The 27,311-nt window shown below is 37.2% G+C and overlaps 1 protein-coding gene across 4 annotated transcripts in view; it reads right to left on the bottom strand.

The window, feature by feature from the left end:
- Positions 1–27,311, bottom strand: part of AHCTF1 (AT-hook containing transcription factor 1) — a 54,161-nt gene that overhangs the window by 14,589 nt on the left and 12,261 nt on the right. For all 4 annotated transcript variants that reach the window (XM_021392115.1, XM_021392114.1, XM_021392116.1 and 1 more), the window contains exons 4-27: positions 24,244–24,424; positions 23,437–23,644; positions 22,196–22,312; positions 20,608–20,692; positions 14,168–14,318; positions 12,101–12,233; positions 11,832–12,013; positions 11,307–11,368; positions 10,229–10,357; positions 8,829–8,919; positions 8,659–8,748; positions 8,354–8,494; positions 7,513–7,617; positions 6,698–6,791; positions 5,591–5,714; positions 5,363–5,419; positions 4,062–4,208; positions 3,153–3,340; positions 2,854–2,998; positions 2,632–2,763; positions 2,066–2,213; positions 1,829–1,979; positions 1,194–1,301; positions 446–641 (exon numbers count right to left, since the gene is read on the bottom strand). In XM_021392115.1, the coding sequence (XP_021247790.1) occupies positions 446–641; positions 1,194–1,301; positions 1,829–1,979; positions 2,066–2,213; positions 2,632–2,763; positions 2,854–2,998; positions 3,153–3,340; positions 4,062–4,208; positions 5,363–5,419; positions 5,591–5,714; positions 6,698–6,791; positions 7,513–7,617; positions 8,354–8,494; positions 8,659–8,748; positions 8,829–8,919; positions 10,229–10,357; positions 11,307–11,368; positions 11,832–12,013; positions 12,101–12,233; positions 14,168–14,318; positions 20,608–20,692; positions 22,196–22,312; positions 23,437–23,644; positions 24,244–24,424 (3,165 nt within the window). The remainder of the gene's footprint in view (positions 1–445; positions 642–1,193; positions 1,302–1,828; positions 1,980–2,065; positions 2,214–2,631; positions 2,764–2,853; positions 2,999–3,152; positions 3,341–4,061; positions 4,209–5,362; positions 5,420–5,590; positions 5,715–6,697; positions 6,792–7,512; positions 7,618–8,353; positions 8,495–8,658; positions 8,749–8,828; positions 8,920–10,228; positions 10,358–11,306; positions 11,369–11,831; positions 12,014–12,100; positions 12,234–14,167; positions 14,319–20,607; positions 20,693–22,195; positions 22,313–23,436; positions 23,645–24,243; positions 24,425–27,311) is intronic.

Raw genomic sequence — 27,311 nt, 5'->3', positions numbered from 1 at the left:
ACAGAAAAAAAACCTGCAGATAACCACAGCTGCTGCCACACACTTAACTGTGTTACGAAACTGAAGCATATACACTCTGGCTTCCAGGTAGGCAAGTCAAACAGAGCTATGAAGCACTTAATGAGATGGTTATGCTACAAAGCACGTGTTTATGTACGTATATTGAAAAGATCAATTTTAACTTACTTTGTTCCACTGTAATAAAAGTAACTACTTCATAAGTTATTGGACAAGATGTATACTGCCATTAAGTTAGAGCTAAACTTCCAGTTTTATGTTTTTACTAACATACTGTTTCCAAAGGCACCATATAAACAATAACTGCATGCAAATTCAAAATTTGCATTCAATACTGTTTGTGTTAAATACTGTGGTTAAATTTTAAATCTCACAGGCTTCTGTTTCGGTTTGTGGGTTCTTACTGTTTATTTTCTCAAATACCAACCTTAACCACAAGAGGAGTCTCCAGTAAATTCAGCTCTGATGCTCTTGAAAGTTTTTTTTGTGAGCTGGAACCATGTATGCTAGATTTCAATGAGCTGGATGCCATGTGTGAAGTAGAAGCTAGGCATGGTGACTGCCAGCTATCATTCTGCGCTGGAGAACATGAAGGAACAGGACGAACCACCAAATCCAGCAATCTGTTAAGATACGCAATTTTGAACCACAAAAATAAAAATAAATTTTGAGACAATAAATAACCAGAACATACATTGGACAAGATATATGAGTGTGTATCAAGCCCTGGTCCAAGTAATTGGCATTCTCTTTTTGTTATTAAATACAAAATGTAACCAAATAATTTCCTAAATCATTGCCTCTGAGGCAAGAGTAAGTGTAAAATTGGATTACAAGTCTCACGTCAAAAGAAAATTAATCTGCACTACGAATTCGCTACTTAGTTGTGCCCTACATTCATTTTTTAGCAAACACAAAACTACATGAAAACAGAACAATGTGAAAATACAATTACATCAGAAGCACATTATGAAGATATTTTAAATGTACCAACTAAATTTAGTGGTGAATAGTAAGTAATCCAGTAATACTAAAATTATTATTACTGACTTGCTACTTGTTAAGACAAAATGCACCTAAAACAGAAGCTACTTTTGATATTTAGAACATAGACTGCACAATACTCGTTCCCACCCCCCAGTCTATCGAAGCTTCACTCTGTGGATCTACTATACCTGGAACATTTTCGTGAAAATTTTGTAATTGGTGTCCCAACAAACGCATCAGGCAACTCTGCATCAGGGAGAGGATGTGTTATGACTGGTGGTTCTGCAACTCTGGGACTAGGATTAGAAGGAAAATGTGATTTACTTTCATTCCCCTTACAGACTAAATATATCTGAATTCAAGTTTACTTGACCATGCCACTTATAAGTAAATCATTTGACAACTATTAGTCTCCTTTAAATTGTTTGCAATGCTATTTTTAAGTAAAAAGGCAAATACAACACAGAAATTGGACACAAAAATGGTAAAAGACTACCATTTGTTTACACAATCACATATATCAAAATCTGCACACCAACAGATTGATGGCAATCAGTTTTCGTTTCAGCTATCTTAAATTCTGTAAACATATTTAACCATAATGCAAAAATACATTTTTGCATAATTAAGACTACCTTAACTAAAGAACTTTCTTATCAAGTATTACTTATCAGGTATTGAATCTTGAATGTTGTACTTCACATATCCAAAGCAGCCAAAGCAAGCTTTACCTTTCCATTTAAACACTAAAAAAATTAAAATTGATTTTTGTCTCTCAGCCCAAACATGTAGCTAAAGACTACTTTGTTAAAAGGCTTCTTACCTATCACATTGTGAGAAACTGTTTTTCTGCTCATTTCCTACCCATACTTCCCCAATTTTGGATAATACATTACTGATGAAAGTTGCTCTTGTATGCACATTTCCTGCATTTGCTTGTTTTGCTACTGTTGATAATGGCTTTGGTCTTGAGACTGCAAAGGAAAAAGGAAAAAATATCATCCTTGTGTCATCAGAGTGGTTGTCAGTTGTCCATTACACTTCTAAGGAGAAAAGTTACCTTCTCTGAAGACCGATGAAGGCAAACGGTAAGGTTTAGCTCTCTCTAAAGCCAGCTTCCTTTGAACTCTAGGAAGGATCTTGCCGTATTGATCTAATATAGAATTTCTGGCAACTGCTCTCTCTCTCAAGCGAGGATCACGATCATTCTGATAAAAAAGCACAGAAAAAGTTAATTAATTAGAAAAAGTTCACTGCAAAGAGTCTATGAGTCTATGCTACTCTAATTAGTGAATATGATAAAAACATGATAAAATAGGAGGCATTACTTTCAGAGCAGCCTCCCTACATTAATCAGATTTGAATAAACTTAAATGGAGTCGATTGGTCTGTAACCATTCATAATCGGTTCACAAAGTAAGCTTTGGATAAGTGAAATATTTTGTTCAACTGTTAGGTTAAGTTGTTACTCAAGGTTCAGAGACCTATTCCTTGTATTTCAAATCATGTTGTAATAAACACTGAACAGCAAAAAAAACAAAGCAGGACTTTTATGGAGTAATCTCAAAAAATAGTTAGCAAAATGTAAAATAAATTTGCACCCCTTGAGGGAACTTTTATGCTTACCATAAGATTGACCTTCATTGAATGATTCAACTGCAGCGCTGGAATATAGTTGGCACGCTGCAGATGGTGGACTAAAAGAAATTCATGATTCTGAACACCGCCATTGGTCTGTAAGAACTTCTCCAAACACTCCTACGAGAAACACATTTCAAAAAACTATTACAATTCTGTCTCTTCTCTTTTCAAATAGATGATTAAGATGTCTTTCTTGTCCACACTTACTTGTTCAGTGTCTGTGAAAGGTAGCTTCAATAAATCTTCCATTAGTCCCATCTCCTGACAGATTTCATACATGTGTTTTAACAGCTCTTCTACATTTAACTTAGTGGAATGTTGCTGCAATAGGCTCCAAGCCTCCACCATGCACCTGGAATTAATTTTTGAGACGTACAGAAATAATATCAGAAAGACGACCAAAAATTACAGTATATTGAAAGTTTAAAAGTGACAGGGATTTATATTACTTGTTCTCCACTTCCCACCATATCTGACTACTGACATGGTGGGATATATTTCTTTACCTATTGGACAATAACACAGTGAGGAAAAGCTGCACTTCACTACTGCTTGACACTGCTGGCTTCATCATCTGCATGTATCTGAGGGCTCGCCTATGCTCTCCTTGGCACATCAGGGATTGAATAATCCTCATATGTTGCCATGGCACAGTTTTGATTGTAGCTGGATGAAAGAGAAGGGCCAATGAATTCTGCAGAAGTTAGAAATTAGGTTTGTTAAGATATATAATATTCACTCATGCAATAAAAATACTCAAAAGCTTCCTGAGTAGTGGCAAACCTGTGTTAGATATTTTTAAAGGACTAGTACTAACAAAATACCTGATACAGGCAATGTAAATAGACTTTTTAAGCATTTGCACAGAAAAAATTGCTAGCCATACAGAAGAAAGTGTTTTAAAACAAATTTCTAGGTTAATCAAATATCTTTATATAAACGTAACTTTTTATAACTATTCTCAAAAGTAAATAGATTAACATCATGACAAAAAAAACCAAACTTCAGCATCAGAAAGAACATGAATTAAGTTCAAAAGTCACTTTTACAATCTTCTGCCCAAAACGTTACTGCTATCATCACAGTTTTAGCATTTTGAATACCTAAAACATCATTCTGGGGGGGGAATTGTTCAGTTGTTCTGCCGAAAATGACATAAATAAATGGCTCTGAAAATTCAGACAAAGTATTATTATAGTTCATTTCTTCCTTAACCAATTTCCTACCAAAGTAATTAAAATCAAATTTCAAACCACAATTCATTGCTGAAGATGTTGTAACAGTATTACAAAAAAAAAAGCTTCTAATCTTTTATCACCTGTTATTACCTAAGCACCAATTTAAAAAAAAAAATCTTTTTACAGTTTACAGCTCTGTACTGTAACGCATGCCTAATTAAGCAGTAACATACTTACTTCATAATCATTGTGATCCAGAAGCCAAAAGCCTTGAATAAGCTTTACAAGACCCCAGGGGATAGCAAAAACGGTTGGGAAGGAGTCAATTGAAGTTTCTGTTTTATTTGGAAAGGAATGCATGATATCTAGCAGTAAGTAAATTGTCTGATATCAAGTACATGATTAAGGCTAATAAATTTGTGAGATCAAGAATTTATCACAATACATTCAGAAAAATAATAATGAAATAAGAATATAAAAGGGTTAGAAAGAAGAAAATGTTAATGGATTAGTCTTGCCCTTTTAAGCTGTTGTAATTGAAAGAAAGCCAGGATTTAAACCACAAAATCTCATTCTGAGTAAATAACCAGAAAGAAATACTCTTTGATTCCTGTAAGGTTTTCAAAAAGGTTAACTTTAGCTATTTAAAAACTTCAGTTATAAACTCAGACCTCTGCTCAGTCAGGGGACATACCAGCTGGACAATTAAAGCACTTAAATACTCAAGGCTTACAAATTCCCTGGTGTTATCTCCTCATTTCTAGTGTAGGCAAACAATGTAAAATATCACAACACATATTAGTTTCCAATGGAAAAACTGGATTTAAGACAGCATTATTTTCTAGTAAAGTCATTTTCTGTTTCTGATGTATTTCTAGGGATATACTCTAATTAGGCGTCTCTCAGGCACAAGTTTTAAAAAGCCTTCCTCTTTTGGATCCCCACCCCTCTGTTTGGTCATGCAACAAAACAATTCTGTGTATTTCAGCAGCTTAAAAATTAGGTCTCTGTCCAACGACTTGTTTCTCTGCTTATTACTCTGTGTGTCTGCAATTAGAATAGAACAAAAGCAAGCACTGTTAGCTGTGCTGGAAAAAAAAATTAAAGAAATAAAGAAACAAACAATAATAACCAATGATTTCAGAAAAAAAACAGGTACTGATACAGCACTATTACAACTCATTATGCTCTGAAGCAGCACTTACAGCGCATCATGCAAAAAAGTAGCCATTTGTTATGGCTGCTTTTAAAAAGTTCCACTTCAATTTTAAGAAAACTACGGTTTTCTAATATTTAACATTCTTTAGTGTATCTGTTTTCTCAGAAAAGACTTGGCAAAAAAGTATGAAAGAAAACCAAAAAAATCTACAGTACAAAGAAATAAAACTGCTTCTGATTACCACTTAATTCTAAACAAAATCTTTTTACCTATGCTGTTTGAAGTGTAAATTTAAAGACGTTATTAAGTACACAGCAAGCGCTTAAGAGTATTTCTGTGCATATATGGAAGGTGTAATAGAAGTAACTATAAAGGATACAATTGCATGCTTGTAGTTTTCTTCAATGTTTTCTAATAAGTAGAGATCCAGCAGTGCCTGAAATGAAAAATTTGCTTTTTACAAAAAAAAAACACCAAAAAACCCAACACCCTCCCACATTCCATAAATCATAGGCTTGGATTCTTTATTTTTGTTTATTATTGTTTTTGTAGTTTGTTGTTCTTTTCTTTTCTTTTTTTTTTTTTTAAAAAGGAAGGCAACACTCACATGTAAACTAGCAGGTGGGTATTTCCCAGTTCCTCCTTCATCCCTCCGCCACAATTTCTCAGCTTGTTCTCCTAACTGGGAAACCATTCCATCTATCATCAAGCAGTCAGAATCCCATTTTCCTCTGGAAAAAAAAAAAGTAGCAAGGATTTGGAGAGAGCAAAACACTAACTCCAAACTCTCAACCACAACATCAATATAAATACACCCCACTGAAGAAAAGAAAGTAACAAACATACAGGGGTGTGAGCATCACTTGAAACACACATGGAAATTTCTGAGCTGGTTGAACGATGCTCATTAGTTGCATTCAATTATTCCAGGAGCTTAAAATAGAAATCCTAAAAGCTCTTTTATTGAGTCAGAATCTGCAATGACGTTCTAGTTTGCAGGCTGCTCCTGCCTGCGCTACTTGCAACGCAGAAGAAACTGTAGATGAAGTGCCAAAAATAATCACTCTCACACCATCTAGAAGAGGAACTTTAAGAGTACTGAAACATCACAACTTCTTTTTAACGTTAATCTCATACTTCAAACTGCAGTGTTCCGATATAGCAACTGTGAGATAACTTGATGGAAATTTCACCTTTTCACTATTTCACCTTTGTTACTGAAAAACTTATTTTCACAAAGCTGAACATACAGGTAGATTTCAGTATCATCACAAGCAGCATTTATGTTTATGGAGACACACCATTACAATTACGCATGTCTGAATTTTTAAAATTACGTTCTTCCAAAGACGAACACCACTGACTGACGCTGCCCTCTAATTTTCCCAATAATCAAAAGTAAAACAAACCAACAAAAAACCGTACTAAATGAAGTGGGCTCATGTTCCTTACCAGTGTACACGTGAGTTACTTGAGAAGTCAAGTAAGATGCACTTTAAAGTCAGTACTAAGCAGAGGAATACAGGAATACATAGAGGAATACATAGCACAGGAAAGTAACCTCTGTATTCAACAGAGCAAATGTATAACTGAATCAAGTATTGCTGGCAAATGCATTTAGCACAGTAAATACAATTGCTTATACATAAAAGCCATTCACTATTACTTCTGAATCTGCAGTGGAAGTGTTTCAGAGATCCCCAGTAAATCTCACCTTGATAAGCGCTCAAGTTTCTGTCGATGACTGGTATAGTAGCTCTGAATCAGAGGATAATTGTAGAAAGGTCTAGACAAATGCATATCATCATCTACAGGCCATCAAGGGAAAAGATAGTTAAAGAACTAATAAATTACATAGATCATAAAATCTGCACATCAAGAAGCATAAGTAAGCCTTCAGCTTTGGAAGAAGCCAGCTTTGTTTCTGCTTTTACTAAAACAGAAGGCACAAGACAATTCCTTTTTGTCTCCACTGTCATTTGAAGTTTACAGTTAATGTAAAATTCAGGACATTATCAACAATAGAGATCACAATTACAAAAAAAAATCTCAGAGGAGTTTGTTGGTTTGTTTTTTATAAACATACAACATGAACCTTTCTGAAACTGTTAAGGCTGACAATGAAATCTGTATTCCACACAAATAAAAAAGCATCTCCAATGCTTTGCTTTTTCCCTTGACCAGTAAAGAAGTTCAAGACCTTCAGGTGATGCTTTTACTGTAAAAAAACATCCCAGTAAACACTGTTTAACAGCAACTTGTTTAAAATACCGAATATTTCAAGAATTACTTGGGTCAATAACATTAAAGTCAAAGGCTTATTGCTGTTTTTAAAGAATACACAGGAAAGAAACCGCTTGCATTATTCTACACTACATATTTGCCAAAAACAAATATTCATTTCACCAACAGAACTTCAGAACGTGCCATCTCTGAAATAATACGACTTGTTAGTGAAGAAACATTTACAGTGTGGCTAAATGTGTTCACAGGCATCACTGTTAGAAATGTACTGCAGCTAAAGCTTACCCAAGCCCTCTGGTAGGAGACTGGATCGACAGAACCAGATGACCACTTGGGCATACAAAGAAATGAGGCTAGTTACCACCTGCTTATTTGTCAAATCTGTAACTCCTGAAAAACACATGTAAGAATTCTTCTTTTAATTAACCTCCCTTCATCATACGAAGTAGAAAGTATAAAAATAATATGGTAAAAATCTCTGCATTTAGTTAAAGAAAAAAAAACCCCACAATCACCACAACAAAAGTAACCCTTTGCAAAGCCCCACCTTCACTAAATGGTTAAAATAAAATTTCAAAAATATTCAAAAGATCAAGTCTGAACTATCGAAAACACTTGTAAAACATTTCTTTTTTCATATGGCAGATTTTTAGTACAGCAAAGGAACTTTTGTGTTTTTCAATATGCCAAGCTGTTAAAAAAAAAAGCTGTACAAATTTAAGTATCTTATTCTTACAAATTACTCAACTATGTATCCTTTACAATTCATAATGCGCCGTTTGTTTTCAACTAAGTTGCTAGCTAAGATCTGTAAAGAATAATTTCAAGTATTACCATATTCAACTGTTATATTTCCAACCCAGCTGCTTACGCATCTTCTTGCTGAATGTCACTTCCCCTATGTACATTCATGAACTCCAGAACAAACCACTTCCTTGAGCAGATTCACATGAAGTGCTAGTCACAATTTTGCATTCAAACTTATGCCCTTCTCCTACCTAAACCTGACTGTCTTCCAAGCATCAAAACAGAGAAAAGCTCCTATTTCCTCAACTACAACCCCATCAGTATCCTGAGGCAGTAAACTAATAAGGAACATGAAAGATTTAGTAATACTATTACAAACCTTTTTCAGTAAGCTCTTGTGCTTCTGTGAGAAAACAGTTTAAGACTGTGCTAAGGTTGCTCAAAAGTAACTGGCAGTGCTGAAGAGACTGTATTGTTTGTGGATCGATGAAGTTGCAAGAGCCATCGAACAGCGGAACACCTTTTCAGAACACATATTAAAACATTATCACACAGAGCAATTTCAAATAAGTTCCAAAGCACTTTTGAAAAACTGTGTGCAATATCATGTAAAGTCATATTGCTGAATATACTCATTTAGAAAAGGTAATTTTACATTTGCGATATCCCCACAGTATTACTCACAGATTTGGTCAAATTCATCTTTTGTATAGATCACTTTATTCCACGTCCACTCAAGAACAAACCGTAAACTGGCAGCAGAACTTGGCTGCTCTTTAAAAAAGAAAAAGAAAAAGGAATGAACAATTTCAAACTCAAAAATATATAACAAAATCACCATAAGTAGTCATTACCTTCAGATGTCCAATGTTTAATGCATCCAGTCAGAAGTTCTAAAGAACTTGTCTGAACAGCAGCTGACAATACAGCTTCTAACTGCTCCTCCTAAACATAAGAGGCAAAATAAAATGGGAATCTTACATACTTTCAATGTCTGAACAAGCGTTTCTTCCTAAGAAAACTGTCATACAGGCACCAAAAAGTCATATAATACAAACTGAACTAATACCACATCCCTTCTCTTAATTTGAATCACAGGCTCATTGGTTTGACAAACACATTAACTCATACTCCGATTATTACTGAAGGATAATTCTCACCTTTATCTGCATGTGTCTACATTATAATCTTAATTTACTGAGCTCCGATTAACTATTTTCAGTAACATTCCCTGCTAATACCCATTGTACATTTTGTGTGTAGAAGTTTTCCATCAGGAATGCATGATGGGGACAAAACAAATACAAATATGCAATATTTGCATGAGAAACAGTGAAGCTGAAGTCAACCTGCTTTCTAGACTACGAAGACATGAAGCAGTTCCAACATCAAAACATTGTTATAATTTTCTAAAATGATAGAAAATAATTGAAACATTTAAATTGCAATAGATTTACATTTTAAATTGTTCAAAGAATGTACAACAATGCAGTGGAAATATTTTAAGAGGAAAACTGCTATGCACAGACACAGAATATTAAAGGGTAGTTTACTTCAGCTAGAGTACTGATACTTTCAGGTGAAATGATCTTTTGTATCATTTTACTGAATTTACTCTTAATTCCTGTTTTTTTTTTAAAACATATTGAAATCTGTCCTTTCCCCTAGATAAAATGTTCAAAGAAACCTCTGCACACTAGAATAAACATTGGATATTTCCATTTTTTTTCTCAGAATTGTTTGAGACGAGGAAACAGAACAAAGAATACTTATGGTGGCACACAAAACTCTAATCCAATGCAAAATGAAATGGCCTAATGGCCAGGTCAACTTGCTGAGAAATCTCCTTCAGCTGCAAAACTGTGTAAAAGTGTTTTCTGTTCCAATGTTACTTCCCCAAATCTGATGAAGAATCCAAGAGACAGAAATATGAGGGCAGTGGGACCGCTTTCCCTTGTCTGTTAATTGCTCCACCATTAGATGACCAGCAGATCAGCTAGACAGCTTAGATCCTGGCATGGATGAAAATGGGTTGTTCATCACAAACACTCCCTCTCTTACAAAGCTTTTCAGATGAGAAAAAGTTTGTTAGTGTACTGCAGATGGAAAACCTATGAAAGAGGAGGCTACAGACACTGTACTAGGATAAAGCAGGTAAGAAGCAGCAGGTGTCAAGTTATCACACCTTATAGTTTCTAGAGTCCTCTCTGACAGCATAGATGTACTTCCCCCCTCATTCCTGACATGTGCCCACCTGACTCAAACTTGATGGCTGGACATCAACTAGTCTTGGAGACAGCAAGCCAGCTACAAGACACCTATTGTAGCTATCACAGATGGCTTCACTTATTGAAGGACCAGACTTCTTTAAAAAATTCAAGGTCTGAAATAAAAAACAAAGATTAAAGACGTCATTATTTATTATTCCATCACAGAATAATATTCCAAAAAATCATTGAAAAAAAGAAATGAAAAAGTTGACAAACTATAAGAAAGACTGCATAAGTAATATGCTTTAGGTTAGCAATCTGACTAAGCATTACTATGTAGACTTAAACGTCACAAAAACTCAGAGTTTATAAAAATCCCATAAAACAAAATATCTGCCTATACCATATTTCATCTAGGTATTTTCTACCTTCTCTGTTTACATGCTGACTTTTCCTTAATCACTGAAGTAAAATATATCCTATAAAAACTAGAACTAACAATTTTAAATCACATTTTGGAAGACTAAAGTTATGGTTGGTTGTGCTGAAGCTGAAGAAAGTTATGTAGGATGGGTGCTAAATATCTACCAGTGTGCAATGAAATACACAAGTACTTATGTTGGAAATACATACTGAGCCAAAAAACCTTATTTCTTACTATGTGTGATGGCTCAGAAGCTATAATTTGGTCAAGTGCAGGAGAAAAAAAGTCATTTATTCTTAAGAAAATTTATATGATTTTCTCTATTCTCTGTCCTCCCATTTCAAATTTAATCATGGATGAATATCCTGACTTGGTACTTGAAAGATGCATCACCAAGAAGCAACAGTTTTCCCTGACCTCTACAACACTTCTGTCCTTGTTCCTAGAGGAACGATGTATTCCTCTCTCTAGACACCCAGCTCCATTATGCTCAGCAGGAGTCAATGGAAGTTTTACAGTCCCAAAAGTGGACTTAAAACATAACCATTTGCTTAAAACTGGCAGGATGTAGTCACAATTATGCAGGTATTTGGGCAGGCTGAGCATAAAATATCCTCTTACACTGAAAGCATTGCAACAGAAAACTTAAAAAATGTACACTTCTTGACATTCTCAATGAAGATACGATAAAAGATCACCTCCTTCTGGAAGCCAGTGCAAGTCATGTGAACTACTCCAGAGTTCAGCAAGCACGTACCATCTGCAGAAACAAAGAATGTTTGTTAAAATTCTATAGTCTCACCATCACAACATGACCAGTCTACATTTTTAACATAGTGAGATACCTGGAAAGTTACAAGTCGATAACTTGTTTTTTTTTGTGCCAAGTCACTTACAAACTTTTTGAAAATATCCTAATTGTATGTACCAATTTTTTCTCTAGTGTCATTGTGGTGGAAAATGTTCAGTTTAAAGTCATTTCATTTTATAACCATCACCACTTCACAGACTATGTTATAAAAGCACCAGAACCCAAAATTGCCTGGTGTATTTCACAAGATTAATTACTTTGATGGTAAACAAAAAATAGTTCAGTCTTGGTTTGGTGGGGTTTTTTTTTTTTTTTTTTTTTTGAAATGACAAACAGTGAACAAGAGAACTAATAAATAACACTTGACCTCAACTCTGAAACTTATCTCTTATAAAAGCAGTGAAATACCTACCAAAATTATAGGTGCTTGGATTAAAGAACTGTTCAGGCGGTGGGTAAGAAGGAGGAACTCCACGACTTAAACTCCGCTCATGTACCAGAACATCCAAAATGAGGTTTGGAGAAGTCACACTTGTTACAGCATCCAGAGACCATAAAGCAAAATAGGGGCAATTATGAAGGAATTCTTCTGGCCTTTAAGGAAGCAAACGTGTAAGTTCAACATCAACATTCAAGTAAGTTATTTGTAAGAACACTGAAAACAACTTAGTAAAGGTCTACCTTAGTGAATCTGGCATTTGAGCATGATACCAGCGGTTAATGTCAAACACACCCAAATAAGTAGACGGCTTTCCCTGACCATATGTATTCACTTGCCAGCTGAAGATTGATACACTGGTGTCAGGAGATATTACTGTAAAAGACAAGAAATCATTTAGTTGTAGAATGTATTGTATGTCTGATATTTTTAAAAAAACACTTTCTGTTTTAGATTCTGTTGTATCACTCAGCCAATACATTAATAACTGAGATACATAGCTTGATAAATACTTTAGAAAAAATAGTATGCTAGACACATGCAGTTACTTTTGTAAATATATTTTTTAAATGAAGATTTTAGAACACTCTCCTCAGAAATATGTGACAAGTAAAGAAAATCCAAGGATGTTCATTAGATTTTGACACATTGTTTACAGAGGTTAGCATCACAATTACAGATGGAAGTTGCCATTTCAGGATTAAATCAAAGACAACAAACAGAAACAGCACTGCAAGATCGTGCAAATGTCTTCCCTGTAACATGTGACATCAGTCAAGGCCAGTAAAGAGAGAAGAGTAACAAAGCAAAAAATTTATCATTGCAGTGGTCCGTAAGATATGGACATAGCATAACTGAATTTCTAAACCCAGATTTTTCCAACATAACGACAGACATGAAGGTTTTTTTTTTAACAGCATATAAAGAAAGCTATTGCTAAAGAGCATGTAAGTGAAGGAATCTATTAGATTTGGAGAAAATATGGACAGGTAGATGCAGATCTGAACAGAAAGTTTGAACAGAAAGAAAAATATCAAGATAACAATCCTAAGCAACGGAAAAAAATTTAAAAAATTGTTCAAAGCAGCCAGCAGAAGCAATAGCTGAAGGGATTAAAGAATGAAAAGTGTTACACAAACCACCACACTATACACTGTTATAGCATGTCATCAAGCATACAATAAAACCTATATTTTCTCCCTAAGGAAGACCCATTCTATGATCTTGCAGTTGTCAGTACCAATGTCTTCATCTCCTGGCCTAAAACAGACTAAAGCAATTCTAAAGTAACCAGAAAAAATCATAAGTAACTGGCATATCATAAATACTGACGAATTCATGCAAGCCTGTCTCAACTGATATCTTATTTTCACAAAGGGTTAAGAGAAGCAAATTCACTCGTATATAAAAAAATCTTTAATTCTCCCATTATCAAAATATTGACTTCTAAACACATCTTTACTTCTTCAAAGAATAAAAGCAAGCTGTGGCATTCAAAGTCAAACCATTTTTACCTGATTAGTATGTCTAAAGCACATCCTGTTCCCTCAAAAAGATTATCTTCCACAGGCACATACATTTTATTTTATTAAAACAGTAAGTATTATTCTATTATTGAACAAATCACTTTTTCATTTATACAAATCAATGGCATTAACTCTCCCAGCGCACTGAAGGTCCCTTTCAAATACAATTATTTCTTTCAAATTTAATATAATAAGCAGCTTGGCTACTTACGGGTATCAATACTTAGTTAAGAAAGGTACATCATGAATCGGAAGCTGAATGTAAGGTCAGAGTTTAAATAAAAAACTGGCTGAAGAAATGCAGAAAGAAAGGGATTACGGAACTTCTTTCTTGTATTTATTGCTAACAGCAATGACATTTACTACCTTTGGGAAAAGGCTGTTTTCTTTCTACTGCACTTAAAAATTACTCTATACATTTAACTGGATCTCCTTTAACACCATCATCAGGTCAAAATTAATAAAAACTAGCAGAGCGCATCAACAAACAACAGCCAAGTTACTTCTTTCTTAAAAGTTTTTAAAATGACTAAGCATCAGAGATTTATTTATTTTTTTTAAGAAATGTGCAGTTTCTGACATTAGGAAATGTTCTTAATACAAGATTTCTCACTGCACTGTCAATTTCTGTTTTTAAATGTAACTCAAGCAACATGTTTTTAAATAAGCCACACAAGCTATTCTATCCAGATATTTGACTTTCAGACTGGGGGTACAGAATTCATTGTTCGGATTCCAGAAACATTCCTTTTGGAATAACCAAACGTGGACATCAGAACAAACCTTCGTTAACACTGTCCTCTCTGTCAACATGGTTGCGAAATTTTTCTACGGTCTGACAGCTGAGTAATTTAGTATTGCTGGTCTGTCCTCTCAAGGGAAAGGCTCCACCCGTGAGATCTAAACTGTATCTTTCATCACAGTATTCAAAACCCTGTGGAAAAATAAAAGAAGAAAGAAAAGGTCATTTTGAGACAAAAATGTACATTACACCTAAATAAGACTGTTTCTAAGTATAATGCTGTTTCCCAAGAGATTAGTTCCAATAGTAAACAGAAATTACTTCTGACCCGCAAGATCATTTAAAAAAGTATAAAACAGTAATGGTTAAGTTTCATTGAAAAGATGTCCCTCGTCTTCAAAATACGGCCTTATTCAGTTCAAAAAATGTTTTGCAGATTTAATAGAATCATAGAATGATTTGGGTTGGAAGGGACCTTAAAGATCATCTTGTTCCAGCCTCCATGCTGCAGGCAGGGTTGCCAATCACCAGATCAGGCTGCCCAGGCACCATCCAACCTGGCCTTGAATGCCTCCAGGTCTTGTTACAGACCTATACGTGTATCTACAAATAATGCAATACAGATGCAAAACTCTTTGCTCCCTGTCTTGATTACAGAACCCACGAAATCAGAAAAGTCATGGCATTGCAGCAGCTAAAGCTCTTTTGAGGGGTATTACCTATATGCACACCACTAGGCTGAATACACATCCCTCTGCAGAAGCAGTGAGAACTTCTTACTGATTAACAATCTTCTTAACCGTGTAAAATTGTACTAGCTCCTCCTAATCTTGTCAGAGACTAATGAGTGAAATCTTCCTTGGATCCTTCACTGAGCACAGCTAACAGCAGAAGAGGAAAACAGAAAAGACATAGGATACACATGCAAAATACATCTAAGATTACAGATTACTACAGAATGGACCAACTGCTTTGAGATATTCAGAAACCCCAGCAGAACTGTGCTGAACCTCTAAACACCACTATGTCCTGACTAAACACTAACTGAAAAACCATCATTGGCTCACAAACAACTACTGTGAAAGACGTTAACGTGCATAATATGGAAAAAATAGCAGCTCTACAACCTCAAAACAAACAAAACTCAGGACAGGAAAGAAGGGAAAAAAGAAAAAAAGTAATTCCAAAACACAATGACAACCCCAAAAACCAAACAAACCCCAACCAACCCACCCCAACATCAATTCCACCAGATTCTACCCAAATTTCCTAAGCTTTTAGAGCTCTGAAATGAACTGGCTCAAAACAATACCATCTCACATGGTGCACCTAATTAATCTAATCCAAGACCAACTTTCTCTTAACCCTTTAAAGAAATGCTACGAATGAATATCAAAGCTGTCTAAAAACATACTAAGTCTATGCATCCCTATGGGATTCATTCCAGACTATTCAAAGAGCTGGCTGATGTCACTGTGAGACATCTCTAAACTATTTTTCAACAGTTCTGGGAATCTGGAGAGATTCATGTTGACTGGAAGCTGGCAAATGCTGTCCCAGTTTTCAAAAGGGGCAAGAAAGAAGACCCTGGTAATTAGAGGCCTGTTGGTCTCACTTCGGTACGGAGCAGATTATTCTGAGTTACTGAAAAACACTTGAAAGACAATGCAGTCATTAGTTACAGTCATTGTGGGTTTCTCATAAGGGGAATGTCCTGTTTAAGGAACTTAATCTCCTTTTGTGACAAGGTTACCCATCTTGCTGACTAAGGAAAGCCAGTTAGCACAGTCTTTTCAGATTTCAGCAAAGCTTTTGATGCTGGTTCTTTAGACAACAGGTCCATCATATGGCTAGACAAAAACATAAAGAGACGCCTGAACAACTGTCTGACACATTAGGCCCAAAGGGTCATAATAACAGTAAATGGGGTTACATCAGGCTGGCAGGCAGACACTGTTGGGGTTCCTCAGCGCTTCATTTTAGGGCCAGTTCTTTCCAATGTTTTCATCAAGGACTTGGATGCAGAACTTGAAGACATAATAAGTTTGCAGATGACACTAAATCTGCAAATTGGGAGGAGCTCCTGATTACCTCAAGAGAAGAGAGGCCTTGCAAAGAGATCTTTACAAACTAGAAGAATGGGCAATCACCAACCACAGGAACTTCAACAAAAGCAAGTGTTGGATTTTGCACCTTGGCAACTGGATCTAGGTACATACTGGAGAATGAGAGGTTGGGAGCAGCCCTGTAGAAAGGGACCTGGGGTTTCCGGTTGGCAGCAGGTTGACCACTAAGCATCAGTATGCCCTGGCAACCCAACTGTACCCTGGGGTGCACCAGACCCAGCACCACCACTGGGCAAGGGGACTGTCCCGCTCAGTTCTGTGCAGCCTCACCTCGAGCACTGGGTGCAGGTTTGGGTACCATAACATAAGAAGGATATCAAACTATCAGAGAACATCCGTAGGAAGGATACAAAGATGGTGGAGGGTCTGCAGGGCAAACTGTGCGAGGAGTGGCTGAGGTTCCTTAGTATGCTCAGCACAGAGCAGAGGAGCTGAAGGGAGGCCTCATGGCGGCTGCAGCTCCTCGCAGGGAGCAGAGGGGCAGCGCTGAGCTCTGCTCTCTGTGACAGCAGACAGGGACCAAGGGAACAGCACCAAGCAGTGGCAGGGGAGGGGCAGGTGTGGATTAAGAACAAGTTCTGCACCAGAGGGTGGTGGGCATGGAACAGGCTGCCCAGGGAAGCGTGCACGGCCTCAGGCTGCCATAGTTCAAGGAGTGTTTGCACAACACTCTCAGAAATATGGTTTGAATTTTGTGTGGTCCTGTGAGGAGCCAGGGGTTGACTCAATGATCCTTGTGGGTCTCTTCCAGCTCAGCATATTCTGTGGTTCTACAATTTCATTACTAAAAAACATTAATGTTTACTCCAAAGTATGCACATTCCATTCTATTTTATCAAATAACTTTGGAAATAAAAGACATGTGCAGATATATAAGAAAAATGTAAAAGATCTCCCTGGAAAACTAGCATGAAGCCCAATTGAATCTCACTTTTATAATACAAAAAATAATACAGCAAGACAATTTTCATGAAATATGTTCTCCCAAAAGAGAAGTCCACCAATCCAGAAGTTGGATTCATCAAGCAAACTACTGAAACAACAAGAATCTGCTAGAGATGAATTTTAATTGCTGCAAAGTTCAATTTTTAGATCACAGAATCACAGAACAGCTGAGGTTGGCAGGGACCTCTGGAGACCATCTCGACTGATCCCTGCTCAAGTAGAGATACCTACAGGTTGCTGCCCAGGGCCATGTCCAGAAAGCTTTTGAGTACCTCCAAGATGTCAGATTCCACAGTCCTCCTGAGCAACCTGTGCCAGTGCTTAGTCATCTGCGCAGTAAAAAAAAAGTTTCCTCATATTCAGACAGAGCCTCCTGTGTTCCATTTGTTGCTCACTGCCTCTTGTCCTCTCTCTGGGCACCGCTAAAAAGAGCCTGGCTCTGACCTCCTTGCACCCTCCCTTCAGGAATTTCTGTACATTGATGAAATTCCCACAGGCCTTTTCTTCTCCACACTGAACAGCCCCAGTTCTCTCAACCTCTCAGAGGAGAGGTGTTCCAGTCCTTTGAGGAACCTCGCAGTCCTCCGCTGGACTCTCTCTGGTATGTCCATGCCTCTCTTGCGCTGGGCTGCCCAGACCTGGACACAGTAGTTGCAGTGTGACCTCACCCATACAGACAAGAAGGGAAGGATCCCCTCCTTCGACCTTCTGGCAACTCTCCTAATGCAGCCTGCTGGCTTGTGGTCAGCCTGTTGTTCACCAAAAGGACCCAAGGCCTTTTCTGCAAGGCTTCTGTCCAGATGGCCTGCACCCAATGTGCTTTGGTGCCTGGAATTGCTTCTGATCAGGTGCAGGGCTTTGCATTTCCCCTTGCTGAACAGTGCTACAGAAATACTACAGAGAACAAAATTGAAAAAGCAGAATTGTGAGTGGTAAGTAGAAACATGCTAAATAAATCCAACTGAATTTCAGATTATATAAAATACGCTGAAAACAGCAACTATCATCGTGCTACACACAAATCCTTTTCACACAGTTCTCTGCAAGTCTGACCTCTGGAAATTAAAGCACTAACACAGCAGACAAATCGTTCAAATTCCTATAAACCTTATTCAGTGAACAAAGGTCAACAGTATTTTTAATCCCTGTTTACTCAAAGTTTGCCTGGTAAAAAGGAACAATTTAAAAATTTTCTGTCACTAGAAATGGACAAGAAACTTTTCTCAGACGGTTGTACAGGCAGATTTAACTATTAAGGGCTTCAAAAATTCCCTGAGAGCTACAGTATGCTGTATATCATACTCATACATACTACCAAATTATGACTACATGTGAAGTATGCCTCACATCAACTGTAGCGCACAGGTTCTGTTCTGATGCATCTTTTGGTCTTTTTGGCAGTATGTGTTATCAGCTTTTGACATGAAGCTACATGTGTAAATGGCTCAAACTGGAAGCGAGCTAAGGAACCCATCTTTCCTCTCCAGCAGGCCCAGCTGTTTAAGTCTCTCTCTAACCACTGTGATTAGCCCCAGTTTCACATTTCTGCAGCACTCACTGAGAAGGAGAAACAGCACGGGAGTAGAATAATCTCAAATCCAGAGACTAGTTCCTGACACCTCTTAGAAGCACGTGAATGAATTACTGATTGCAGTGTCTGTAGAGGGTTACAAGTCTTAAATTAACTACACCACAGTTCTCACAGGTCGCAAGCACAAAGTATATGATCACACTGCTTACTTAAAAAGGTTATTAACTGGAATTTCTAGTGGATCCATTTTTAAAACCTGCTGAAACATTTCTGTTTGCTGAGGTAAAAATTAACACTTGTCACATCTTGTTCAGGTACATAAGATGAAGACAAAGAAACGCTGAGCAGTGAAAGGTCCCACATTCTAACACTGGAATACTGAGGTAGAACAAAGTAGCCACAAGAGAAATGGTTACAACTTTTTTCCAGAAAAAGCATACAGAATAAGGTATCATCTTTGTCACTTTCATGACTGTAGTTAAAAATAACTTTTAAAAGAGAATAAAAACAAAGAAATAAAAAAAAAACAGAGAAAGATTAAAGAAGATTTCTCCTATCAACCTGCCACAGTGCTCAGAGCACTGTAACAAAAGCAGAAGCAAACTATAATGAAAGCCCTTTTAAAACTGAAAATTCAATTAAGGTGTGCACTGTTCCTCTAGAGCAAGCTATACTTATGTCATAAAAAAGAGCAAAGATAAAGAGATGGCATCCATATTTAGAACATGTTGCATCACTTGAAGATATTTATATCTTACCAACATGAGATAATGCATTTTGATGAAATACCACCTTCTCCAAGCACCTAAACTTTACTTATTCAAAAGTAACATTTGCAAATGACAAAGGAGCTTTGCTACGTATAAGGAAAAGGTCAGAATTTAAACTCAAGTTTTTGCCTTTCCTCAAATGAAAAAAAAACCACAAAGGGCACAGTCCCCATAAAAACAGAATACATGACACAAGAATGACTCTATTTAATTACATACCTATTGAGAATGTTTAATTTATATATGTATATATAGTATCAAAATAGGAGGAAATAGGTTTCTGAGTAAGATTATTTTCCCTTTAAATAAAAGGATTTTGAAAGAGTTTCAAGCATACTAACAATCAGAACTATGTTCTGGTACACATATAGTAACTATACAGATTCATCTTTTATCTGTTAGATATAATTAACACTGCCATCTCACATACAATTATACTTCATCTGTATTTTAAACACAACACCTTTGGAGCCATTTTCAACAATTTATGTATACGCTTTTAACATAATCACACCAGTGTTTATTATATTCACATTCTGCTAACTTTAAGAGTAGATTTAATAGGAAATCCAATCCAGAATAAAGAGTAATCTTTATAGCTACTATGCTTCAGGATCAACACTTAAGCCACTATAGGTGCATTTTCTTGACAGTCCAGCTGACAGAATTAAAAAGAATACACAACTAAAGATCAGAAGAGAATAAAGACGCATGACTATATTTTAAGAAAGGATGACAGAAGCTTATTCAAGTCTGGAGTTTGTTGAAACAAAGCTACTCACAGCCTTATCTTCTCTTACCGCGTGGCATTAATCTGATGTTTTGGTTAAGGATGATTTTATTTGTAAAACCTGTTTCCTATTCAGGAATTGAGTTTATACAGGCTCTTAGCAGATGAATTTAATTGGAACATATGACATTAGAGTTTAAAATCATATGACTCACTTTCAAAAAGTCTGGACAAAGCTCATGAGCAAGCAGACTTAGAGAAAAATGATTGTTTCAGGGATCTCTGAATTTTGATGGTAAACATTACCATGTCAACATCATTAGTATTCCTTTAAACAAAATCACTGTTTTCTGTTTTTACATACACACACACACCTTACCTCATACATGACCTGTCCTGATGCCAAGCGTTTCCTGTCACCAAATGCCAACTGCAACAGATGTAAACTCAAAACATCACCTTCACTGAAAAAAGAACAAATTAAGAAATTTGATTAGAAAGCTGTTTTGTAGCCCTCATTATCATTTTACCAGACCTAGATCAAAGTTTTCTTAATAGCATGCTCTGACACAAAAGAAAAACACCACGTCCCTAAACATGACAATTGGTCACATTTAGCTGCTAAAACAGAAAGAAGAAATTTTGACACTAACAGCTTCAACAGCAAGTGCTAACCACGTAATCTGAAAGCTTCAATACTGTTGGAAATGGTCTTTTGCAGCAAAGAATTTCTTAAACCAAACTTCCTTTAAGTCAAGCTTTAAGAGACTGCAACTCTATGAACAACTGAGCTGACGACATAGCTTGGTGATGCTGAAAGAGCGAGATCTCTCCCTTATCCCCATCACAAAGTTCCAATCCCTCTCTTACATACCCTATACCCTTCCACATACTGGTCTGTTCCATTAGCTCAGCAGGAAACCATTTATTCTTATGCTGAACAATGACAGTGCTCTGCCAGGTGAGCTGAATTAACTCATGGAGGTTCCAAAGGCTGCTACAACTAGAAGAAGGTAATCAACAATATTATGACTCTCCTTCTTTAGGAAGAACAGGCTGTTACATCAGCACATTTAGTGTTCTAGATCGGCAGCCTAAACTACTTTCAATGGTATTTTAATAATGTGGTGTAAGCATCACACAAATCATAGAATCACCAAGGTTGGAAAAGAACTACAAGATCATCCAGTCCAACCTTCCACCTATAATCAATAGTTCTCGCTAGACCATGTCCCTCAACACAATGTCTAAACGTTCCTTGAACATCATGAAGCATTCATTAAGGAACAAAGACAAAGACAATGACTCCAAGCACAAAAAAAATGCAATCTTATTCACTACTGCATCGCCTTCTTTCAGAAACTCTGAGTGAAATAGGAACTGTAGGAACCCAAGGCTTCTGGAGCACTAAAAATACACAAACACAATTCTACAGCAGCAATTTAAATAAATGCAGGAAAAAGGAACTCAACTCAGAGTTAAAACTAAGAGGAAGTACATAAAGAAAATGACTTACTAGCAGTTAGTTATGGGAGCTGCTCCAGAAGTATGCCTCCTCTATTTTATTATGTTGGCCCATGACCTCAGAGGCAGACGTTTCCATGGAAGTAAATAGGAGGCATTACTTTTGGAGCAGCCTACGTAGGATGACATTATGCACCTAGTTAAACCCAAAACTCTGGAGAAACTCTACAACGCAACTATGACAACATCTCTCCATGGACTGACTTCTAAGAAATTTCGAACTACTAATAAAAGAGAAGAAACTTATTCTATAAAAAAAAAGATTTGAGGTCAGTATTCTTTTAACTAGTAGTAACTTCTCATGTCTGTTAAACGCCATAAAAACTGCAATGCAAGCTTAACACCTTCTGCACTCAAGAGAATCTCCTGCATACATAAACAGAATAAATATACACATATTAACTTAATTCAATGAAGTATAAAATATATACTTGTTTATTCACCTTTCTTGCGTAGATTGAACAGCCCATAAGTAGCAACAATTGCGAGGATCATTTTCAGGTTCCTGGAAAGTAACAGCATAGACAGGAATCCTTCCTCCTTCAAGTTGTGAGTGGTACCTATAGGTTTAAAAAGAGAATTAAAAAACAGATGAGTCTATTGGCCCTTTTTGTAGAAGAGTTAGAAGCATCTTCTGATAGAGTACCATGCTCATCCTTAAAACAGAGGATACTAAAAGTAGAGCCATACTTCTAATTCAAACAGTTGAGTCAAGGAAGTGACTTTTTTTTATGGAACAGTCAAGTGAGGAGTTTACAGTCTATCAAATGCAGTAACTTGTGTTTATTACCTTTGCCTGATATAATTCAAACCAGCTTCTCCTAAATAATTACTTCAACTGCCAGACGAGATTATTCTCACTCTTGTAGGCTACTTAAATATAGAACTTAAAATTCTTCTTACAAATTCAAAGCATTGCCAAACAGAAGTTGTTTCTTGTTTCTTTACCCAGAATATGTAGAAAAGCTTTCTTCTTCCAGATTTAAGAACCTTATTTCTAACTCTACGATCATTCTTCCACTGTCTATTTACCTATCCAATAATTTCTGATGGGTCACCTCAGAATTGCTTAAGCGAACTCCCTTCTAAGTGGGTCAAATAGTTCAAGACTGTTCTTTGAAATCATCCCATAATTCTTCTACCATCCCTTATTCTAGTCTCCAATCATTCTAAGCAAACTTTCATTTACATGCGTTCTTTCCTTGCAACAGGTCAATCTCCTATTTCAGAAAAGGCTAAAACAGGAACAAAAACATTTTCAGACACAGATCAGCTACCGATGTTTCCACTTCTCACTAGTTTCATCACGAACACTTCAGAGAATATTGTAATGAAAACCACGTTATTAACATACTCCAGGCTTACAATTTATGTCCTATAGTAACTGGTTCTTAACAATGAGTTGTCCTATAAGTATCAGCCCTGTCATACAATGAAATTAACTCCAAGAATAATGCATTCCACAATTTCTCAATTCAGAGGCACAAGAAAGAAAACAAACCTAGTCCACTGGGGAGAACGTAGACAGCTTAATCACAGTTATTTCAGAAGAGAATTTCTAAACATTCCAGGATTACACTGAAGAATTTCAGTCCCTGAAAAAGTTCTCTTTAGCATATTTCCTTAAGTTAAAACCTGAGATCCTTACTAGTCCAGACACAGCCATGCATAAAAGCCTACTTACTCTCGCTTCAAAGTTTTCATATTCCATAGTGACAGGTAGCCATCTGAAAAACCCACAACAAGCAGATTGCTTCTGCTTATGTAGCACAGGGTTGTTATTGCTGTTCCTGAAGGATTTTGTACTTGAAAACACAGATGTCGCCCCTCTCTGGTCACAGCTTCTCTTCTTTGTGGGACTTCAGCGGGAATTCCAGTGACAACTTCTAGGTCTACGTACACAAAGTCATATGATAAAATAATTATTCCAGTTCTGTGCACGTTTAACATCAACATAACAATACAGATAATTTAATTCTACTGTCCCAGGCAAAATAACCATTTATGCAACACAAATTCACTATTTCCATTTCATATGCATCAAAGAACAAAGAACTCTCTGACTAGACTGATACTCGTATTTCAAAACGAGGTAGAAGTGTAACCACAGACATCTTTCATGAACTCTCTACACCAGAAGTGTGAACGGAACTACGTGAAATGACAATTTCTCCTGAAGCTACTGTTATAATAACACAAGTGTACGTAATCTGAATAGATAAACCAGGTATTTCTTTCACGCAAATGCATGAAAAAAATCAGTGACACAGGGAAACACGAGTGTGGGAGGGTGGTTTTTAGAAAGAGCATTAAGCCACGCCCACCTTTAATCAGTTCAGGATTATATGATGTCAAACCACTAGATGAAATCAGTAGTCCTAAACGTCTGCTTGCTACTATCTTCATAATTGGATACATAACGTTCACGTGAAAGATGTATGTTTTCTTACATTTAAAATGAGAATTTCAAGCTGAAAAACTGCAGGCTTACCCGATGCTTCTACTTCATTCTGACTGCAAGATAAATCATCCAAACAAAGGTCAACCAGAAGTACATGTCCAACATCTGTAACCACTGCTGCCACTCCGAAGAGCCATCGCAGACTCTGGTGTAGGTGCTGAGTGCTCACACTGGCTCCTCCATGATTAATTATGGGTTCTATAGCAGTTACCTACAGGAAAATTGCAAGTTAATATTTCAGCTGTTTGACACAAGCTAAACAGCAACCATTCAAGAGGGAAAGCACAATTAGCGCATCAGAAAAAAAAGAAAGTAAATGCTCAATCATTATATTTAAAAGCAAAGCACTGTTTTCAATTATTTGAAGAAAAATATCAAAATCATGAACAAAAATCTGCTACTGTCTTTCATTTATTAGATTTCCTACATTTAGTTAATTGAATTAATGCCAACTTAAATGGTACACACTGTTGTTACAGTTTACCGAGTTCCATTTCCTACTTAGAAATGACTAATGCTAAGGAAACTTTTAAGATTAATTACATGTAAGAAACTTTATTTAACAAATTTACATAAAACAAAACAAAAGCTAGTTCTCCAAGTGCTCACAGCCTATTAGCACTGTGATACAGTCTATGCCTTCTTTATGGAGCAGTTAATCCTGGAAATCATTTTCCAGGTACATTAATGACAGGAGAATGATCAGGAGAAGTCAGCATGACCAGAGGGAACCTACACAGTAAATTTCTATAATTCTAAGATAAAATGACTAGACCAGTAGATGATGAGAAAGGGGTGGATACTGTCTACCCAGATTTCAGTATGGCCTCTGACACCATCTCCTATAAGATTCTCACAGACAAACCGTTGATACATGGGCTGGAAGAGAAGACTTACGTGGGCTGAGAACCAGATGTAGGGCCGAGCCAAGAGTGTGGTGATCAGTGTCATCAACTCTAGTTGGAAGCTGGTATCAAGTGATGCACGAGGGGTTCTCTGAAAGTAATGCCTCCTGTTTTATTACAATGGCCCACAGTGCCAGAGGTGGATGTTGGTTGTCTGGCAGTAGAGTATGAACTTTCCCACCAATATTCCATTTCACATTGTTGGCATGTGACAGCTGGCAGTAGAGGGGCTGTCTGTCACAATAGCATTTGACACAGAAGTGCATAAGAAGCAAAAAGGAGGGACTGAATTGCTCCATGAAGAGGCACCCTCTGACATTCAATTGATGCTTGCTGAAACATTTATGGAGACCAAACAGTGGATGTGAGCACAGTGAGGTGGTGAGTGGTGCGTTTCACCTCCGCTGGTGCAGATTTTTATGAGCACAGCATGCAGACTCTCATTCATTGCTGGCAAAAATGCACAGCTAATGGTGATGATCATCTTGACAAATAGTGTTCTGTAACTGAAAATCTCCTCTATCAAATACTGTTACTGTGCTGTTTCTATCTGTTGTATTTATTTTCCATAAATAGGAAAATAAATAGGCAGCATTACTTCCAGAGTGACCTATATTCCCAGGGCTTTCATCCTCTTTAACACAACTACTGATCTGGATGACAGGGCAGAGCACACCCTTGGCAAGTCTGGCAACGACACAAAACTGGGAGGAGAGTCTAAATATACTAGAAGGTCATGCAGCCATCCAGAGGGACCAAGACATGCAGGAGAAATGCACTAACAAACTTTGGACAGGTCAACAGTGAGAAGGGCAAAAAGTCTTGCATCTGATCAGAAGCAATCCCAGGCACCAAATCATGTTGGGTGCAGGCCATCTGGACAGAAGCCTTGCAGAAAAGGCCTTGGGTCCTTTTGGTGAACAACAGGCTGACCACAAGCCAGCAGCGTGCCCTTACCACAAAGAAGGGCTATGGTATCCTGGGCTGCATTAGGAGAGTTGCCAGAAGGTCGAAGGAGGGGATCCTTCCCTTCTTGTCTGTATGGGTGAGGTCACACTGCAACTACTGTGTCCAGGTCTGGGCAGCCCAGCGCAAGAGAGGCATGGACATACCAGAGAGAGTCCAGCGGAGGACTGCGAGGTTCCTCAAAGGACTGGAACACCTCTCCTCTGAGAGGTTGAGAGAACTGGGGCTGTTCAGTGTGGAGAAGAAAAGGCCTGTGGGAATTTCATCAATGTACAGAAATTCCTGAAGGGAGGGTGCAAGGAGGTCAGAGCCAGGCTCTTTTTAGCAGTGCCCAGAGAGAGGACAAGAGGCAGTGAGCAACAAATGGAACACAGGAGGCTCTGTCTGAATACAAGGAAACTTTTTTTTTTTTTTACTGCGCAGATGACTAAGCACTGGCACAGGTTGCAGAGAGGTTGTGAAGTTCCCCCCTTGCACATATTCAAAGGCCATCTGGTTGCTCAGCATATAAAGCAGTCTGCGTGCAACTGTATTTTAAAATGAAGCAAGGCCTTTCAGCACCTGCACCGCATCCCAGGACAACGCTCTCTGCTATACTAGAAACACAAACACCTGACGATTCCTGCACTAAAGCTATACAACAAGACGTTCAAGGTCAGGCTGGATCAGGCTCTGAGCATCCTAATCTAGCTGTAGGTATCTCTGTTCAGTGCAGGGGAGTTGGACTAGATGACTTTTAAGAGTCCTTTTGAACTCAAAAGATTCTATAGAAGAACATTGTTCCGCGTTCTTGTGAAACACAAGACAATGAAAACAGGAAGCTTTACATCAACAACAGTTTTACATCAAACCGTAACAAGTGGTCAAAGTAGTTCTCTTCCTACATGCATTTCTTTTCGAGAGGTGGAAAATATATACTGAAGATCCAAAGTTTTCTTCTGTCCCATTTTTGTTAGGACTAGACTGCCTGACAATATACTACTGGATTTAGCTTTTATCTTTGTCACAACACTTCTAATCTTAGAAGTATTTGCAGTTATTTGGATAACTTCATTTTGTTTCATTTCTCCTATGAATGAAACTAAATTTCCAATCTTCTCTGCTACTCACAGCAGTACACCAAAAGCATTTTGATTATTCACATTCTTTCTGTTCCAACTCCTGATGACCGTGATGAGGAGAGAAAAACACAGTACACACCTCGCTACAGAACTACCCACAATTCAG

The sequence above is a fragment of the Numida meleagris genome, chromosome 3, assembly GCF_002078875.1.
Source record: "Numida meleagris isolate 19003 breed g44 Domestic line chromosome 3, NumMel1.0, whole genome shotgun sequence".
NCBI classification, from domain to species: Eukaryota; Metazoa; Chordata; class Aves; order Galliformes; family Numididae; genus Numida; species Numida meleagris.
The sequence above is the reverse complement of the archived record's forward strand: the minus strand, read 5'-3'. Positions and strand labels throughout refer to the sequence as shown.